This window comes from Anomalospiza imberbis, chromosome 28, assembly GCF_031753505.1.
Source record: "Anomalospiza imberbis isolate Cuckoo-Finch-1a 21T00152 chromosome 28, ASM3175350v1, whole genome shotgun sequence".
NCBI classification, from domain to species: domain Eukaryota; kingdom Metazoa; phylum Chordata; class Aves; order Passeriformes; family Viduidae; genus Anomalospiza; species Anomalospiza imberbis.
The window spans coordinates 2,180,035-2,194,249 of record NC_089708.1 but is presented as its reverse complement, the minus strand read 5'-3'; the positions used below and the strand labels follow the sequence as shown (position 1 = coordinate 2,194,249).

The following is a 14,215-nucleotide window of genomic DNA, read 5'->3' as shown; positions in this document are numbered from 1 at the left end:
TGCAGCTCCACAGGGAATTCCCTTTCCCTGCAGTTCCACAGGGAATTCCTTTTCCCTACAATTGCACAGGGAATTCCCTTTCCCTACAATTCCACAGGAAATTCCCTTTTCCCTGCAGTTCCACAGGAAATTCCCTTTCCCTGCAGTTCCACAGGGTCCTTTTCCCTACAATTCCACAGAGAATTAATTTTCCCTGCAATTCCACAGGGAATTCCCTTTCCCTACAATTCCACAGGAAATTCCCTTTTCCCTGCAATTCCACAGGGAATTCCTTTGCCCTGCAGTTCCACAGGGAATTCCCTTTCCCCTGCAGTTGCACAGGGAATTCCCTTTTCCCTGCAGTTCCACAGGGTCCTTTTCCCTACAATTCCACAGGGAATTCCTTTGCCCTGCAGTTCCACAGAGAATTAATTTTCCCTGCAATTCCATAGGGAATTCCCTTTCCCTACAATTGCACAGGGAATTCCCTTTCCCTGCAGCTCCACATGGAATTCCCTTTTCCCTGCAGCTCCACAGGGAATTCCCTTTCCCTTCAATTCCACAGGAAATTCCCTTTTCCCTGCAGTTCCACAGGGTCCTTTTCCCTACAATTCCACAGGGAATTCCCTTTTCCCTGCAGTTCCACAGGGAATTCTCTTTTCCCTGCAGTTCCACAGGGAATTCTTTTTTCCCTGCAGCTCTACAGGGAATTCCCTTTCCCTGCAGCTCCACAGGGAATTCCCTTTCCCCTGCAGCTCCACAGGGAATTCCCTTTCCCTGCAATTCCACAGGGTCCTTTTCCCTACAATTCCACAGAGAATTAATTTTCCCTGCAATTCCATAGGGAATTCCCTTTCCCTACAATTCCACAGGAAATTCCCTTTTCCCTGCAATTCCACAGGGAATTCTCTTTTCCCTGCAGTTCCACAGGGAATTCTTTTTTCCCTGCAGCTCTACAGGGAATTCCCTTTCCCTGCAGTTCCACAGGGAATTCCCTTTTCCCTGCAGTTCCACAGGGTCCTTTTCCCTACAATTCTACAGGGAATTCCTTTGCCCTGCAGTTCCACAGAGAATTAATTTTCCCTGCAATTCCATAGGGAATTCCCTTTCCCTACAATTGCACAGGAAATTCCCTTTCCCTTCAATTCCACAGGAAATTCCCTTTTCCCTGCAGTTCCACAGGGTCCTTTTCCCTACAATTCCACAGGGAATTCCTTTGCCCTGCAGTTCCACAGAGAATTAGTTTTCCCTACAATTCCACAGGAAATTCCCTTTTCCCTGCAGTTCCACAGGAAATTCCCTTTTCCCTGCAGTTCCACAGGGAATTCCTTTGCCCTGCAGTTCCACAGGGAATTCTCTTTTCCCTGCAGTTCCACAGGGAATTCCCTTTCCCCTGCAGTTCCACAGGGAATTCCCTTTTCCCTGCAGTTCCACAGGGAATTCCCTTTTCCCTGCAGTTCCACAGGGAATTTTCCCTGCAATTCCACAGGAAATTCCCTTTTGCCTGCCGCTCCACAGGTTCCTTTCCCTTGCAGTTCCACAGGGATTTTCCCTTTTCCCTGCACTGGGAATTGCTGCTGGCACTGGGAAGACCTCTGGGATCACCTGGAATCCCGAACAACACCGGGAGTTTTCCTTGGAGGTTCAGCCACAAACTGAGGCAAATCCCAGGAAACTCCCCCAGAGAAAGGCAGAAATCAAGGAAGGAAATGGCTTTCCTCTGGAAAAAAAAGCCTGGAAATGGGAATCGTGAGAGCTGGAGGAGCTCTGGGCAAAGCCCCCGGGGACTGGGTGGGATTGTTGGGATTGTCCAGGGCAGGGCCAGGATTTGGACTCGATCATCCCTGTGGGTCCCTTCCAGCTCAGGATATTCCCAATTCCTTCGTAACTCTTCCCAAATTTCCTTTCTCTGCCTAAAACCAGGCTGAGCCATTGGAGCTCCTGAGCTTTTCCAAGCGTTCCGTGAGTTTGGGGGGATAATTCCCAAACCAGAGGCTGCAGAAGGGAAAAGGGCTGGAAGAGCCGAGTTTGGGGCACGTTTGCACAACCGGCTGGCGGCCTCGGGCGGCTGTAACCAAACACCTCCTATAAAATCAACAACGTCCGCAGGGGATTTGAGGGAAATCTTTTGTTTCCCTTATTAAGGGTAAAAAAAAACCGGGCCCGGGCTTTGCGGCTGAAGGGGCTGGGTTTGGGAATAAAAGAAGGGATCAGTGCTGATATCCCAGCAGGAAAAGGGGTTTGGAGACAGCAGAGCTGGAGGAGATCACTGAGAAATTCATATTTAGAGATTTAGAGATTTATTTCAATATAAACTGCCTGCAATTCCCAGGGATTCTGCTCATGAGCATCACCAGAGCTCCCATGGGATCTTCACCAGGAGATGGATTTGCCTTGGGATGGCACAAAGTGAATTTTTAATCCCGTGTTCCCCGCGTCTGGGGGGTCCAGAGGCTTTCGGGTTTTTTTTTTTCCAAACAGAAACTCTGGAAGAGCAACCACTAATGAATCAGGTCCTCAGGAAAGGATCTGTTCTAGCAGGCAGCTCCCCTCGTGGGTTTTTTTGGATTTGGGAAGGTTTTGCTCTTTTTGGATGACCAAGACTTGGTTGTAAAAGGTGTTCAGGCTTCTTAATGAATTGAGAGCTTAGTCTGAGGTTCAGGCTTAAACTTTCAGCCTTTTCCATGCCAGGATTTGCCTCTGGAGCTGCTCTCCCTGGCTTTTAAATCATCCCCAAGCTCTCGCTGGAGCGGCTTTGCGAAGCTGACAAAAACGTCTTTGACATGTTCCCGTTTTCCGACACGCTCAGAGTGCATCAAAGTGGAGCCGTTTGAGGAAGACCCTCAAAATAAATTTAGAAACCACCCAATTCTTTTATTTCTCCTCTTTTCCCTCTGAAAGCAGGCTTTTCCCGAAGAGCTCAGGGGTGGAAATCATTCCCATAAGCGAGGGGAAGCAGAGCTGGGACTGGGGCGATGGATGCAGAACATCCTCCAAGGATGCTCTCCCAAAAAAACCCTGGATGCATTTTGATCCCAAAATTCACGTCCTCGTCTTCAGATCCGGGGGGGAACTGTGAGCAAAGAAAGCGAGGGAGGCGCTGAGGGGCGGCTGTGACCCCACAAATCACAGGGAGGGACGCCCCGAGCGGGAGGGAGAAGCCAGCGGCCCCAAAGCCGGCGGGAGCCGAGACACGGGCGAAGGGCGTAGACCGTGCCAGGCTCTCCAATCAGCCCCGGGAGGTTTGGCTCGGGCCGGATAAATGCGGGGCCGGGCCGGGCGGGGATGCAGCGAGCCCCGGGCAGCGGCAGGAGCAGGGCATGAGCGGCGGGGCGCGGCCGGGACGGCGGCAGAGCTCGGCCCGCACCCCCCCGGCCATGAGCGGCTCCCCCGGGACAGCCCCGCAGCCCCGGGCCGTCCCCGCCAGGCCCCGCACGTCCTTCCTCATCCAGGACATCCTCTGGGACGCGCCCGAGCGCGCCCGGGGCAGAGGGAATGCGGAGCTGCGAGCGGCCAGCGAGGAGAGCCCCGGGGCCAGCCCAGCCCCGGGACTCCCCGCCGGGGGTCCCCATCCCCCGGGAGCCTCGGGGACAGCGCAGGGACCGGACACAGGTAACGGGGGAGCCGCTGGAGGGGAGCGGGAACGGCTGCGCCTGGACCGGGATGGACCGGGAACTGATCGGGGATGGATCGGGGATGGATCAGGGATGGATCGAGAATGGATCGGGAACTGATCGGAAATGAATCAGGGATGGATCAGGGATGGATCGAGAATGGATCGGGAACTGATCGGGGATGGATCAGGGATGGATCGGGAATGGATCGGGAATGGATCAGGGATGGATCGGGGATGGATCGGGAATGGATCGGGAACTGATCGGGGATGGATCAGGGATGGATCAGGAACTGATCGGGAATGGATCAGGGATGGATCAGGGATGGATCGGGAATGGATCGGGAATGGATCAGGGATGGATCGGGGATGGATCAGGAACTGATCGGGGATGGATCAGGGATGGATCAGGGATAGATCAAGAATGGATCGGGAACTGATCGGGGATGGATCAGGGATGGATCAGGGATGGATCGGGAATGGATCGGGAACTGATCGGGGATGGATCAGGGATGGATCAGGGATGGATCGGGAATGGATCGGGAATGGATCAGGAATGGATGGGGAACTGATCGGGGATGGATCAGGAATGGATTGGGGATGGATCAGGGATGGATCAGGAATGGATCAGGGATGGATCGGGGATGGATCGGGAATGGATGGGGAATGGATCGGGGATGGATCAGGGATGGATCAGGAATGGATCAGGGATGGATCGGGAATGGATGAGGAATGGATCAGGAATGGATGAGGAATGGATCAGGAATGGATCAGGAATGGATCAGGAATGGATCTGGAATGGCTGCACCTGGGTCAGGGATAGACCGGGAATTGATCGGGAATGGATCAGGGATGGCTGCGCTTGGGTCAGGGATGGATTGGGAATTGATCAGGAATGGATTGGGGGTGGATTGGGGATGGATCAGGAATGGAGCAGGAATGGAGCAGGAATGGAGCAGGAATGGCTGTGCTTGGGACAGGGAATTGATTAGGAATGGATCAGCAATGGATCAGGAATATCTGAGCTTGGGTCAGGGAATGGATCAGAATCCAGACCCAGCTGCTGGAGCCAGACACTCTCAGATTAAACTCAGGAGCACTCAAGCTGGAGCAAGGGAGAATAAGGAATTCAGAGACTGAGTGAAAACCTTTCCCCAGCGCCCCAAAGGGCTCCAAGCTCGGAATCTGCCTAAAATGTTGCTTAAAACCCAATTTTATGCATTTCTAGAAAGCTTGGGTAAATATTCCCTTTAATGCAGACCCCAGAAAAGGCACTTTGGGCAAGGGGCTGTCCAGAGGGGGAGAAGCAGCATCCCAAAATCCCAGTGGGACACAGGATTTTGGGACAAGATTTTTGGAGAGGGGACTCGGCCTTTCCCTGCCCAAACATCCTGGGCCGAGCTCAAACAGCCCCAAACCCCTTTGGAATTCTCCAGCGCTGGCTCTTGCTCCGACAGCCCTGCCAGGGGAATTTTGGCTTTCCAGCCCAGTTCTATTAAAAGAAATTCCTACATAAAAGCTCTGGGATTCCAGGGACAACCAGGATTCACAGAGCTGGGAATTAAATCCCTTGGGTTTTTTTCTTGAGCTTCTGTTCGCACTTTAAGAAAACAAATGGAGAAATTATCAAAAGCCAAAAAATTGGCTGATTTCCATCTGGATCATGCTCAAAAAGGGATTAACTCCATAAATAAATGTAACTGAGGGGCTTTGGCTGTTGTGGGGGAGACTTCCCTGGAGCTCAGCAGCTTTCTGGTTCCCGACTCTGGTGATCCATTGGGAATTAGTTGGACTTCCAAGGCCAGGTCTGAAGTTTGAGATGTAAAGGGTTAAAACTGCCCTAAAATCTCTTGGCATTGCCTTGGAGTTATGGGATGGAAAAGGCAGGAATTTATTCCGATGCTCTCCCCCTGCAGTCTGCCCTGAGCTGCTCCCACTTCCCAGTGCGGAGCCATTCCCTTGAGGACTGAGGAGCTGGAGGATTTATTTCTTTGTGAATTCTGGTTTTCCCACAGGCACAGGAGGATATTCCAAAGCAGGGCTTGATATGAATCCAGCAAAAATAATTTCCTTCGATGCCATTTTGGACATAACAACAGAACTTTGGGATTTAGGGAAACCTCCACCAGCACTGGGAAATATCCCTTTTGGGGGATTTTATTCCATCCCATCCTATCCTATCCTATCCTATCCTATCCTATCCTATCCTATCCTATTTCATCTGGGGATGTTATTCCATTCTGTCCAATCCCATTTTATTTGGAGATATTATTCCACCCTATCCCATATTATTTGGGGATATTATTCCTATCCTATCCCATTTTATTTGGGGATATTATTCCTACCCTATCCCATATTATTTGGGGATATTATTCCACCCTATCCCATATTATTTGGGGATATTATTCCTATCCTATCCCATTTTATTTGGGGATATTATTCCTATCCTATCTCATTTTATTTGGGGATATTATTCCTATCCTATCCCATTTTATTTGGGGATATTATTCCACCCTATCCCATATTATTTGAGGATATTATTCCTATCCTATCCCATTTTATTTGGGGATATTATTCCTACCCTATATTATTTGGGCATATTATTCCACCCTATCCTATTTTATTTGGGGATATTATTCCTATCCTATCATTATTCATATCCTTATTCCTATTCTTATTCCTATTCCTAGTCCTATTCCAGCACTGGAAAATATCCCTTTTTGGGGATTTTATTCTATCCTATCCCTATCCCTATCCCTATCCCTATCCCTATCCCTATCCCTATCCCTATCCCTATCCCTGTTTTCATCCACCCTTTGGATCTCTGTTGCTATGGAATTCAGGAGGATATGAATTAAAACCTGTCATTTAGGAAGACAAAACTCCCCTACATGACTCTCACACCATTAGATTAAAACAGAGGGAATATGGAAAATAGGAATAGAAAATAGGAATTTTTTCCTCTCTGTAAGGAGGAAAACCAAGTGATTTGGGTGGGAATTTTTTTTTCCAAGCGGGAACTTTTTTCTGAGTGGAAACATTTTTCTGACTGGGAATTTTTCTCCAAGTGTGAATTTTTTGTCCAGGTGGGGATTTTTGTCCAGGTGGGAATTTTTGCCCAGGTGGGGATCTTTCTCCAAGTGGGAATTTTTTGTCCAGGTAGGGATCTTTGTCCAGGTGGGGATCTTGGTCCAAGTGAGAATTTTTGTCCAGGTGGGGATCTTTCTCCAAATGGGAATTTTTGTCCAGGTGGGGATCTTTCTCCAAATGGGAATTTTTGTCCAGGTGGGGATCTTTCTCCAAGCAGGAATTTTTATCCAGGTGGGGATTTTTGTCCAGGTGGGGATCTTGATCTTTGTCCAGGTGGGGATTTTTGTCCAGGTGGGGATTTTTGTCCAGATGGGGATCTTGATCTTTGTCCAGGTGGGGATTTTTGTCCAGGTGGGGATTTTTCCAAGCCGTTCTTTCCCAATTCTTCCTTTCCCAGACGCCCCGGTGGAGACGTTCCTGCCCGAGCGCGCCCCAGCCGCGCACCCCACGGTCCCGCGGCCTCCCAGGCAGGGCAAACGCTCCCGAGCCGCCTTTTCCCACAGCCAGGTGATCGAACTGGAGCGGAAATTCAGCCACCAGAAATACCTGTCAGCCCCGGAGAGAGCGCACCTGGCCCGGCACCTGCAGCTCACCGAGACCCAGGTGAAGATCTGGTTCCAGAACAGGAGGTACAAGACCAAGAGGAAACAGGTGGTGGCCGGGATGAGCCGCTTGGACTCGCGCCAGGAAGCGCCAGAATTCCCGGGAATGTCGCTGCTGGCGCTCAGGGGCACCTGGCCCTACCTGCCCTGCCTGTACTACGTCAATTCCTGGAGCCCCTGCTGGTAGAAATGGCTTTTTTGGGTGGAAAAGATCTGGTTTTTCCATCAGTCCAGAGGGGAGGGATTGCAGCGACGGCGTTTTGTAGCGGCAGAGAACGCTGTCCAAAGAAAAACCAAACCAAAATTTTAATTCCACTTAATTCAGTTTTTGATGGCAACGCTCCGGGAATTCCCAGGGAATCCATGGCTGCTCCATCCCTGGAAGTGCCCAAATCCAGGCTGGAGCTGAGGGCGCCTGGCCTTACCTGCCCTGGGGAATTCCTGGAGCTCCTCCTGGTAGAAACTGCTTTTTTGGGAGGAAAATACCCAGTTTTTCCTTAAACTCAGAGCAGAGGGATTGGCAGTAATGGCAGCTCAAAGTTTGCTCCTCACTGACACTGAAATAACCAATAAAAGCCCAACATTTTAATAATTAATTCAGTGTTTGATTCCAACCCTCTGGGAATTCCCTGGGGATCCGTGGCTGTTCCATCCCTGGAAGTGCCCGAATCCAGGCTGGATGGGGCTTGGATCCCTTCCTGGTAGAAACTGCATTTTAAGGTGGAAAATATCATTTTCCCCTAAATTTGGGGTGGTTTAAAATTTAACTCTGTGTTGCTCTTCCTAGAGCAGATTGGGGTGGGATTTTCAGTGGCAGCACAAACCTCTCTGGCCACTCACACTGAAATAACCAAAAGAAGTCCAAAATTTTAATAACAGTTAATTTAGTGTTTGATTGCAATGCTCTGGGAATTCCCAGGGGATCCATGGCTGCCCCATCCCTGGAAGTGCCCAAATCCAGGCTGGAGCTGAGGGCGCCTGGCCTTACCTGCCCTGGGGAATTTCTGGATCTTCTCCTTGTCGAAACTGCTTTTTTTGGGAGGAAAAAGTCATTTTTCCCTAAATTTGGGCTGTTTTAACTCTTTGTTGCTCTTCTGAGAGCTGATTGGGGGTGGGATTTTCAGTGGCAGCACAAACCTCTCTGGCCACTCACACTGAAATAACCAGAGAAAAACCAAACCAAAAATTGAATTCCACTTAATTCAGTGTTTGATGGCAACGCTCCGGGAATTCCCAGGGAATCCGTGGCTGCCCCATCCCTGGAAGTGCCCAAATCCCGTTCCCAGCCGGAGGTGCCCTGGATGCCACCCCGGGAGGGACAATGGGGCAGTGACAGACGAGCTTTGCATATCCGGGTGTTGGCCCTGCCGAGCAGGAGCGGCTCCAGGGCTGGGCTTGCAGAGCTGCAAATCCCCACTGCAGGCGGAATTTGGGGGTTGGAGTTGTAATTTTCCAGCCCAAATCCCCCCAGGATTTCAGGGATCAGCCCAATTCCCAGCGCTGTGTCACCAGAACAGCAACAGAAAGATCCCAGCGAGTCGTTTTTAGGGGGACAATTGCCATTTGTGCTTACAGAATAGCAAGAATTTTAAATATTTAAAAACTAATTGCACTTAAAGTGTTATCAATTCCATGGGAAAAGTGTGGGAATAAAGGAGATTTCCTTTACTATTTCCTTTTTTAGATTTAAAAAATCCTTAACATTGCATATTAAGGAATATTTTCTTAAATATTTCCTGAATATCTCCTTAATATTTCCTTAAATATTTCCTGAATACTTCCTTAAATGAATTTTAATGGATTTTCTCAGCTGGAAATGCATTTTCTCATCTGGAGTAACTCAGCAAAGCTCTGCTGGAGCAGATTTAATCTCCTGGGACTAAAATCCACCGAGGTTTCTTCCCTGGGAAGCTCCAGGAATGTTCCTCTGATCCCTGCTCTTCCCGTGAAAATCCCGGTGCTCCCTCCTGGAGCAGGGAAACGCAGACAACCAAGAACGGGAAGGAACTGCCCGGATTTTCCCATTTTTCCGCAGGATTTTTGGGGATTTCTCTTTGATCTGGTGAATCCTGTGAGCTGCCAGGCAGCGGGGGCAGAAATTCCAGGGGTGAAATTGCAGGGAAGGGAGGGCAGGGAGTGGAGGACACCCAAACTCGGGAGCTGGGAATTTTTCTCTCGCTATCAGAACTTCTGCGCTCTGGAGGCCGAGCCGCGGCTCTGGGATTGTCTCAAAGTAACTTTTCCTATCGGCAGTGCCGGGCACCCCCGGGAGCCCGGATTCCAGAGGGAAGGACATCTCCTCCCGCCGCGGTTCCCAGCCCTGCCCTTCTCCGCTCGGCAACGACAAAAATCCCTTCCGTGGCCCCAAAGCTGGGAACGACCCCCGGGCACCCCCGGCCCAAACCCCGCGGCTTTCAGTGCCCGAGCCTCGGAACCCGGCTCGGACACCGAGCTCAGCTAAAACCGGCTGGGACACCGAGCTTAGCTAAAACCGGCTCGGGCACCGAGCTTAATTAAAACCGGCTCGGACACCGAGCTTAGCTAAAACCGGCTCGGACACCGAGCTCAGCTAAAACCGGTTCGGACACCGAGCTTAGCTAAAACCGGCTCGGACAGGCATGGACACCGAGCTTAGCTAAAACCGGCTCGGGCACCGAGCTTAGCTAAAACCGGCTCGGACACCGAGCTTAGCTAAAACCGGCTCGGACACCGAGCTTAGCTAAAACCGGCTCGGGCACCGAGCTTAATTAAAACCGGCTCGGACACCGAGCTTAGCTAAAACCGGCTCGGACACCGAGCTCAGCTAAAACCGGTTCGGACACCGAGCTTAGCTAAAACCGGCTCGGACAGGCATGGACACCGAGCTTAGCTAAAACCGGCTCGGGCACCGAGCTTAGCTAAAACCGGCTCGGACACCGAGCTTAGCTAAAACCGGCTCGGACACCGAGCTTAGCTAAAACCGGCTCGGACACCGAGCATAGCTAAAACCGGCTCGGGCACCGAGCATAGCTAAAACCGGCTCGGACACCGAGTTTAGCTAAAACCGGCTGGGACACCGAGCTTAGCTAAAACCGGCTCGGACACCGAGCTTAGCTAAAACCGGCTCGGACAGGCATGGACACCGTGCTTAGCTAAAACCGGCTCGGACACCGAGCTTAGCTAAAACCGGCTCGGACACCGAGCTTAACTAAAGCCGGCACAAGCACCGAGTTTAACTAAAACCGGCTCGGAGCATCCCGCACTGCACGGGCTGGGGTGGGAATGTTCCACTGGGAGGGACTGGACTGGGCTGGGAAAAGGGGATTAAACTGGGAATGAGATCTGAGCTGGAAATGAGATCTAGACTGGAAATTAAATCAAAACTGAAAATTGAATCCAAACTAGAAATGAGATCTGAACTGAAAATTAGAACTAAGTTGGGAATGAGATCGAAACTGGAAATGAGATCTGAGCTGGAAGTGAGATTTAACTGGAAAATAAACTGAACATGAGATCTAGACTGAAAATGAAATCTAAACTGGAAATGAGATCTGAAATGGAAATGAGATCCAAAACAAAAATTAGATCTAAACTGAAAAATCGAAACTGAAAATAAAATCTAAACTGAAACTGAGATCTAAACTAAAATGAGATCTAAACTGGAAATGGAAAATAAATCTAAACTGAAAATGAAATCGAAACTAAACTTGAGATCGAAACTGGAAATGAGATCTAAACTGACAATTAAATCTAAACTGAAAATGAGATCTGAACTAAAATTCGGATCTAAACTAAAAACGAGACCTAAACGGAAAATAAAATCTAAACTGAAAATGAGACCTAAACTAAAAATCAGATCAAAACTGAAAATGAGATCTTAACTAAAATTTAGATCAAAACTGAATTTCTTGGGTGCTTCTTTGGGGAAATGTCGCTGTCACAGCTGATTTTTTTCCTGCTCGGGGTTTCCAACCCCAAATCTCCTCCTCGTGCTCCAGATCCCCAGAGTTCTCCCCAAACCCCGCAGTTCTGCTTTTATCCTTGGTTTTGGTCCCGTTCCCTCTGCTCTGGGATCCTTTGGAATAAAACTGCAGGATCTGTGCAAAGAACGAGCTGCTTCCGAGGGGTTTTGTTCTGCCTTTGGGGTTTTGGTCCTGGATTTGGGGTTTTTATCCCAGCTTTGGGGTTTTTATCCCAGCTTTGGGGTTTTTATCCCAGCTTTGGGGTTTCTGTCCCGCCTTTGGGGATTTTATCCCAGCTTTGGGGATTTTATCCCAGGTTTGGGGTTTTTATCATAGATTTAGGTTTTCTGTCCTGGGTTTGGGGTTTTTGTCCTGCCTTTGGGGTGTTTATCCCAGGTTTGGGGTTTTTATCCCAGGTTTGGGAGTTTTATCCTGGCTTTGGGGTTTTTATCCCAGGTTTGGAGATTTTATCCAGGTTTGGGGTTTTTTATCCCAGGTTTCGGGGTTTTATCTCAGGTTTGGGGATTTTATCCCAGGTTTGGGGATTTATCCCAGACTTGGAGTTTTTGTCCTGGGTTTGAGGTTTTTGTCCTACCTTCGGGGTTTTTATCCCAGGTTTGGGGATTTTATCCCAGGTTTGGGGATTTTATCCCAGGTTTGAGTATTTATCTCAGGTTTGGGGTTTTTGTCCTGCCTTTGGGGTTTTTATCCCAGGTTTGGGGGTTTTATCCCAGGGTTGGTGGTTTTATCCTATGGTTGGGGTTTTTATGCCGGGTTTGGGGTTTTTCTCCCGGGTTTGGGGTTCTTTCCATCCCTGTTCCTCCTGTGAGTGACCCTGAGTGTCCCAGCAGCACCAAAAACTGGGACACAGCTCCCTGGAGTGAGGTTTGAGTGAGGAACTATCCCAAAATCCCCATCCATCCCTATTTTTAGGTGCTCCGCACCCAATCCTGCCCCATCCCTCCTCCAGCCAGGCAAAAAGCATCCCTGAGCACCCCCCAATCCCATTTCCAGCTCATTGTTCCCCAAAAGTTGGAATTTACAAGCAAAATGCTGTCCTTATCACCCCAAACCCCACAATTTCAGCACAACATCCCTGAGCATTCCGTGATCCCATTTCCAGTTGATTATTCCCCAAAAGTCAGCGTTTCTAAGTGAAATTCTTCCCTTAGCACCCCCAAACCCCACAGTTTCAGCACCATCCAGCGTTTTGGAAACCCCATCCTGGTTATTTCTGCTCCTGCTTTCCAGAGTCCTGGAATCCCCATCAAGGGCAGGTTTGGGGGGGTTTTAGGACCATAAATACAGGGATTTGTCCTGGGAATTCTCACTGTGGATGTTCCCCCTCGGAGGGTGGGGAGGGACTGACCTCGGTCCCAGCTGTCCCCACACTCCCTCCCTCCCTTCTGCTGCTCTTCCCAGATGGAAAATTATCCCCAGTGCCAGCCTTATTCCCAGTTTAGGTTCTACTCTGGTAAATTAATTTAAAAATTACCACAAAAAAAAAAACCCCAAAGCAGGAATGAAATGGGAAAATGGAGCTGGGAGTGGAGCTCAACCCAGCTCTCCAGGCCCTGATCCCATCACTCGGGATGGGAAAAGCTCCTCTCCAAGGGGATGGCTTGTCCCAGGCAGGGACACCCTCAGCCCCACAGCGGGGCTGGATTTGGGATTTCCCGCTGGATAATCCCGCTGAGCATCCCCCTGCTCCCTAATCCAGCTGCATCCCACATTTTGCTGCCAAACAGGAAAGTGCAGGTGGGATCCTGCCAAAAATTCTGGGATGAGCCCGGCTGGAGCAGGGATGAGGCAGCAGCCCCGGATCCATCCCGACTCTGTTGGGAGAAACCCCTTGGCTGCCTCAGCCCTGCCCTCCCTCCTCCCCTCCCATCCCAAGGGGGTTTTATGGACATAAATCACACTTCCAGATGGTTTCCCCTTTATTTTCCAAGCACAAAGCACCAGGACAAACAAAAAAGGGGCTGAGCTGTTTGATAAGGAAATCCTTGGGGAGTGTGAAGGCATCAATCATTCCCAGGGGATAAATATCCCCGTGATTAATGGGACTGGGAAAATCCCACACCTGATTCCAGAGCCAGGGGGTTCCATCAGCCCTAAGGAAGCAGAATTCCTGTTTGTGCCCAAGTGGGAAGGGAAAACATCATTTAAATCCCTCATGATCCATCGGGATTATCCCAGGGCTGGTGCTGCCACGACGCTGCCCCTGCTCAGGGCCAAATCATTTCTTTAAAGGATAAAAAAACTCCCAAAAATATACAAGAGGGAGGGAGGAGGCTGCCTGAGGATAATGGAACTGCTGAGCAACATTTGCATGCCCTGAACCACATTCCTGGCAGAAATCCGGGGACTGGAGCCAAGGAAAGCCTCGGCTGAAGGGTTTGCAGAGCGCTGGGAACAGGTTTGGGGCACGGAGCCAGAGAGGGGTGGGAAGGGCACGGACACCCCTGGGGTGCAGCAGGGGATCCTCCAGGAGGAGAGCAGGAAAGCTCTTGGGAATGGGAATGAATCCTTTGGGATGTAGGGATGTCCTCCCAGGAGAAAAGCAGGAAATCTTTTGGGAATGGGAATGGATCCTTTGGGATGTGGGGATGTCCTCCCAGGAGAAAAGCAGGAAATCTTTCGGGAATGGGAATGGATCCTTTGGGATGTGGGGATGTTCTCCCAGGAGAAGAGCAGGAAATCTTTCGTGATTGGAATGAATCCTTTGAGATGTGGGGATGTTCTCCCAGGAGAAAAGCAGGAAATCTTTTGGGAATGGGAATGGATCCTTTGGGATGTGGGGATGTTCTCCCAGGAGAAGAGCAGGAAATCTTTCGTGATTGGAATGAATCCTTTGAGATGTGGGGATGTTCTCCCAGGAGAAAAGCAGGAAATCTTTTGGGAATGGGAATGGATCCTTTGGGATGTGGGGATGTTCTCCTAGGAGAAGAGCAGGAAATCTTTCGTGATTGGAATGAATCCTTTGAGAT

The 14,215-nt window shown here is 50.0% G+C and overlaps 1 protein-coding gene across 1 annotated transcript; it reads left to right on the top strand.

Moving 5' to 3' along the window:
* Positions 1 to 3,268: 3,268 nt before the first annotated feature.
* On the top strand, positions 3,269 to 7,798 carry NKX3-1 (NK3 homeobox 1). The gene is made up of 2 exons (XM_068174432.1): positions 3,269 to 3,591; positions 7,080 to 7,798. The coding sequence occupies exons 1-2, from the start codon at positions 3,300 to 3,302 to the stop codon at positions 7,469 to 7,471; spliced, it is 684 nt and encodes a 227-aa protein (XP_068030533.1). The 5' UTR covers positions 3,269 to 3,299; the 3' UTR covers positions 7,472 to 7,798.
* The last annotated feature ends 6,417 nt before the right edge of the window (positions 7,799 to 14,215 follow it).

Bases quoted from the DNA above. Each gene is read 5' to 3' on its own strand.
- NKX3-1 (XM_068174432.1), top strand. From the start codon at position 3,300: ATGAGCGGCGGGGCGCGGCCGGGACGGCGGCAGAGCTCGGCCCGCACC. The intron at 3,592-7,079 runs GTAACGGGGGAG...TTCCTTTCCCAG, and splicing joins AGCGCAGGGACCGGACACAG to ACGCCCCGGTGGAGACGTTC.